Below are 6,000 nucleotides of genomic sequence, written 5' to 3'. Positions count from 1 at the left end.
GACTTAAAGTGAAAGACGCAAAACACCAAACAGGCGTAACCAGTAGGACTCTGCGGGTACTAAGTTCAGGCGTAAAAGTAAACGCTTGACTACATCCGTGTTTTGTCGTTGTTGTTTTCTTTTTGTTTGCTTGTTTTTTTTTTTTTACTTATTAAACGGCCAATTGTTGCTGGCTGTTGCGGCGACGGTTCGGTGTCCCATTTTGGAGGAAGGCAGCGGCAGGACGCGCACATCTGTCACAAAAAAAAAAAAAAAAAAAACACGCACCAACACTAACCCAAGCTGTCCGAGCAGGGCTGCGTCGGTCACCATGCCTGTGCGACAGAAAGGTAACTATCCGCTCCTCTTATTTTCTTTCAGCTGTAGAAGGGGAGTAAAGTTGACCATTTAAACGTATATAGACGCACGGAAATGTTGAGCTGAATCTCGGGAGCGTGAACTTTAGTGAATTCCTCGCTGTTCTTTGGTTAATTGGTCAAAAGGCATGAGGCAAACTGCTGCTTTGAATGCAAGGCATTTAATATCAATGTTATCTACACAGTAAGTTCACACTAGTCGCAAAGTGAAAGTGGTTTTGCATAGTGCGATAACTTGCAGATAAATACTGTAGGTCGTTGAGCTTTATCCGACTAAGCTGCAATTTCACGATTTTATTTCAGTAATTTGGTTTATGAGTCAAACAGATATTTACATATAGAGATAACTCTGAACACATAAGCTATAATAATGGCTAATGTTAAACTTGCCGCACATTTAAAATCTAAAATAAATAAAAGTAAAATATACAATTTAAGAAAATAAGTATTTCGTAATGCTATGATCATATGATGACTGCCTGCAGGAGTCGGTGACAGCCTAAGGGCAGTAAGGTGGCAGGCAGTAAGAGCTCTCTACCTAGACTTTAGGGAAAGTTGGATGGAAGGAAAAAGTGCACATGTGAAGCAAACCACTTTAAGATTTTGGTAGAGGAACTGCAGGGCATGGGGTGTAACTGTTGCAATCCATGTTTAAAGCCATTTTAGAATTAAAGACATAATCAGACAAATCTTAGGCTAAGGAGGACATAAACAGGAGTTTTGTTTGATGGTCTGGCATCACCATTTTTAGATAAAAGATATGCATTTTACCTAATAATCGAATCCACATAAAGTGCAAATTGGACCAAACCTCCAGCCTGCTGTTATAGGCTTCCACTGCCAATGATAATTTTGAAGGTTGTTAGCCTGATAAAGTAGACTAAATGTGAGGTTAAATGTGTAATTTAGTCTGGCCCCGATGAATGACAACAATCGGGAGATTGTAAATGAGAACAATCCGTTGTCTTTCAAACTATTGCCGTTTCTCAATTCACTAGAACGCGAGTACGGTTTGGTGTTCTCACCGAGTATGTTCTTGAGAAGAACACAGGAAAGTATGGACTTGGTGAGAACAGGATCACGCAGCATAAGTCAGGGTAAATTGGAACAGAAGCAAACTCGTGACGTCACCACATGCCCGGCTTTTTTGGGGTTGCTTTTTCCTTTTTTTTTTTATTGTTTTTTGAAAATTATTAATTCTTTCTTTTTTTCATTAAGTGGGGGAATAATACTAAACACAGTCAGATAATCACAAATCAAATAAACATTTTGCCAAATAAAACAAAAAAAATCGCTGTCGGGGCCAGTGGTCCTTCACACACGGCTATGCTGAGAGAGGGCGCTGCAGACGGGCTACGGTTTGCCCTGGCTGCCGTTAGCTTTGGAGCTCAGCTGGTTGCCGTGGTGCTCTCAACTTCTTAAATCTTTTTTTTAATTACGCGTTAAATCGGTAAATGGACCATATAGTGACGCTTTAAAGTATAATATTCTCGCCTCAAATTATCTTAAAACGTACTTTTATTGAACAACAGCAACAGAAAACTTTTTACTTTCAATGGAGCGCTCCATTGAGAGCTGCTGCTGCCGCAGTGCATGCTGGGACAGCTGTCAATCTTAAGAACGGACAAGTCTGCTCTGATGCATACTCGATAAAGAGGGCGGGGTGAGAACAACATTCAGGGATTTGGTGCGTTCTCGGTCTGGTGTTCTCGACAATTGTCACAAGAACACAAGAATGCTCAAGAACGCATATTGAGAAACGGCATATGTCTGTGCCTATTGGCTAACAATCTGACCAATGAGCACAACCAAATGTGATGTAGTAAGCGCGACAGAAAGCTGGTGGGGGAGTGTAAATGACAGCCTATCTGTAAAATGGCGAATATGTCCTTCTTAAAAATGAATGACCGTAGAGCCTCTCCCTGCTCACGTTTCAACGAAAACCCAAAGTCTAATCCTTCCAAAACTGATTCCAAAGCTGAGTCAAACGAGAACTGTTCAATCGTTGTTGCCATCTTCCTTGTTGTGCTTTCTCCAGCATCGCGCAGCTTTGTTGTCACGCCCTCAAAACATCCCCTGCTTTACATTCAGAAATTCAAAACACATATCTGCGTTGTGATTGGCCCGCCAGTTCTAGGGCCTGGGGCCTTGATCGAGGCTAGACCACTCAAAAAAAGGCAAAAATGATTTTGGGCGCTGGCAGGTGGGGCTAGTTTACTAGGCTAGGAAGTTGAACCTTCTGCTAGTTTTTGCCCACTGTATTTTATTATATACATTTATATATATGCTAATTAAGTTTTTTGGCATGGCTTGGCAACTACCAAATTTACCAAAAGTTTCAATACTTGATTTAATGAACATGCTATCACTGACCTAAATCCCCCAACCCTCTAATAACCAAAACCCTGATTGAAGGAACATAGAACATTGTGAGAAAGACTCCAAAGACAGTGAACGCATGAGTTCAAAGCAACTACTATAGCCTCTATTGCAGATGTCATTAATACCATACCTACAAAAGTGATGTGCTTGCTTACAACAGTTTGTTTGTTGTTTTTTTTACTGATTATAAAGATTTTATAATTGTTTCTGAGAAAAGATTCTTGGTTTTATTTTTTCTGTGTCCAAAATTTCAGAAAGTTACAGCAAATAAAGGCTTGACAATATATTTCCTTTTTGTGTTGAGAATCCCTGTGAATTTTATTTTTAATTTGACCTATAATTACTGAATTAAATGTTATTATAAAGCTGTTATGCACCATCTTATTACCCCAGATTCATGTTCACACACTTGTAGGATTATTTAAGCTTGATTAACTGTTCACAGAAACTGTTTACAGGCAGCAAAAGATGCGAAAACAGGCCTGAATAGAAATTTCAGTAACATGAAATGGGGTGAAAAAGCTAAATTGCAGTTTTATGTGAGGCCCCTTTACTCGAGTGTGCTTATAAGTCTATTTTAAAGTAGTCAATCTACTATAAAAATCTGTTTAAATTAAACAATTTCAAAATGAAAACAAATCTTTAAATAAACCAGTGGGAAAATGCTTTTATTTTTATTTTATTAAAATTATGACAGTATAACTGCATTGTTGGGACCAGGTGCTTTTACTTTCTCTTGAGTTATTTATCCTTGGGTGACCACCACTAGCTCTTAAACTGTTGTAATCCCCAGTTTTATAAAGGCTTTGTTTCAAAGTAAATAATCTCTTTACCCTAAAATGAAATAATAAAACTTTTTTTATTTCATTTTTTGTGTTGTTTTTTTTACATTTTTCATGTATTCTTTAAAGATGCTCAGAGGGCCCTGGAGCTGCTCCAACAGTACCGAGTAAAACTGAACCAGAGACAGCAAAATCAGAGTCAGAGCAAACAGGCTTCCATGGAGGAGGACCAGCAGCTGCAGCAATCTTTAGACAGAGTCATCAATATCTTCCAAAGTCAGCTCTTCAGTGCTCTACTTGGTAAGGTCACTTGATATTCATACTTTTTTTTTTTTTTAGAATTTTTAGTCTTGAACTCAACCTTTAAAATATTAAGATACATTTACATGTTTAAATGGGAAATATTAGTATTTTGCTGATAAATATTTGAACCATCCTTATTTTGCATTTAATAGGGTTTGTTGATATACAAAAAGGGTGCTAACATGCTTTGGGTGGTTTATCAACATTTGAATCCAAAACTCTCTTTGGCTCACTATTTCCCCAAATAAATGAAACTATTAGAATTATATTACAGTTTTGTTTGTATTTTAGTAAAGCTTAGTTACTATATGACTGTTGACATCAGGGTGATTTTCCTTTTAGATTAATCATGAATTTCTCTGCTGTAAATGGGTGCACATTCACTCTTAAACTGCTTAGACTTTTAGAGAATTTACTAGAAGAACAATGTTGTTTTTTTTAGCTGTCTCTGAAACTTTTAAAGTGAAGAATGTGCATAGCATGGTCTGGTCATGCAAAAAGGCTGGACTCACCTAGCAAAGGCATCTGTGTTTCCTTTATCAAAAAGTACCAAACCTCTTTGTGTGCATGTCTCTGAACAGGGTCTGCTTAAACTGTTTTTGTTACTCACTTTCTCTGATATTTCACTTATTTTCTTTGTGGTGTTAAAGTTGCAAGGGTATGGTTTGCTTTTAATCTAGTTAGATGGTAGCCTTATGAGGAGTGGCTAACTATGATTATATTCACACTGCAGCCTGAAGTGTCCCAAATCTGATTATTTTTCCCATAATGGACCAGTATCAAATCTTTTCATAACAATCTGAAAAACATTTTCTATGTGTTTTAGGATCATCTATCTTTTTAACAAGACAGTTAATTCATAATAACAAAATAGATTGTTTAAGAGTATGAAATTAATTTAGGTTGGGAAGTAATTGTGCTAGAAAGGTTAAAAATGAAAAAAAAAAATGGGGAGACTGACCTGGGGCCTATGTAAAGAATGCAAAGCATTAATTCATAAACTTTAAAACTTTGTCTGTGGTTTCTCAATGATGTATACTGACACTAAATATACCTTTTACGCATCCTGTAAGGATGCTCCTTACTCCATCAGTCATTGGATGAAAAGTTGGTACTTAATAATGTAATCACATCACTGGGAAAGTGAGAGACATGTAGGAAAAACAACCGGATGCCTACATTCTCATTCCCCAAGGCAATCTGGAGAGAAAAATGAACCCACCCAACATGAATCTTAGAGGAAGCTGGAGTACCTTGAATGAATCAATGACTATAAACAGAGAACAGGCTAACTGTGTGTAGAAAGTCTGGGATTCATTATTTGAAACCCCTGGTTCAGTTTCTATAAACCACAGGTGTATCGCTTTGTTCTTCACTCCTCTTTGTTGTCTTCTATCTGTTTTCTAGCTATAAAATTTAGCAGACCTTTTCCATGGGAATTGTTTTGCTGACACGGGTTGTGTCTAAATTTATTACTTAAATGCCATTGAGCTATGTGTGAATATGGAGTGGAATTAAAACTTACCCCTGTAACACTCTGTTATTAGATTTTATAAGATTCATGCCATGTGTACTAACATGAAAGTATGCAAAGACATTTTTCAGAAACTTCTGTTGCAGTGTTCATCTTTTGACACAAGAGGGCCTTGTTGCACGTTCTATGTCTGTTTACAGTAGAAGTGTAATTAGAAAAAGGGTGAGGTTTTTAGACACATGGTTTGGTTGATCTGCATCACAGTTTTGTGTCATACAATTTTTGAGATCAACATGTTGTTTTTATACAGATATGCAAAAGTATTTCAACCACAAAGTTTATAAATATAAATGTCCAGATACATCATTTATTTCTTAATAATCAGTTTTACTGCTTTCCATGTCTAGATAATAACATTTAGACTTTGATCCCTTATATGTTTTGCATTTCTCACGTGGAAGCTCTTTTCACAATGATTTTAATTGAGTATTGTGGATTTTTCTGGGCCCTCACTGCCTATTAATCAGTACAGAATGAGCTAACTGTCAGGCAGGAGGAGCAATAGCAGAAATCACCTGCTGGAATGGAACATAATACAGAACTATCAATGAGAAATCTGCAAAGATTCTCAATCATCCAGGTCATGGACAACCTTGCAAGGTTCAGTCCTAGCAACTGGATGTGAAGTTTTCCAGAAGACATT

At 37.1% G+C, this 6,000-nt stretch overlaps 1 protein-coding gene across 1 annotated transcript in view; it reads left to right on the top strand.

Moving 5' to 3' along the window:
* LOC107102374 (disks large homolog 1-like) overlaps positions 1-6,000 on the top strand; it is a 92,003-nt gene continuing 86,003 nt past the window's right edge. The window contains exons 1-2 of the mRNA XM_015401658.1: positions 1-329; positions 3,650-3,820. Coding sequence (XP_015257144.1) covers positions 311-329; positions 3,650-3,820 — 190 coding nt within the window. The 5' untranslated portion in view covers positions 1-310. The remainder of the gene's footprint in view (positions 330-3,649; positions 3,821-6,000) is intronic.

This window comes from Cyprinodon variegatus, unplaced genomic scaffold (assembly GCF_000732505.1).
Source record: "Cyprinodon variegatus isolate N-32 unplaced genomic scaffold, C_variegatus-1.0 Scaffold1244, whole genome shotgun sequence".
Taxonomy (NCBI): Eukaryota; Metazoa; Chordata; class Actinopteri; order Cyprinodontiformes; family Cyprinodontidae; genus Cyprinodon; species Cyprinodon variegatus.
The sequence above is the reverse complement of the archived record's forward strand: the minus strand, read 5'-3'. Positions and strand labels throughout refer to the sequence as shown.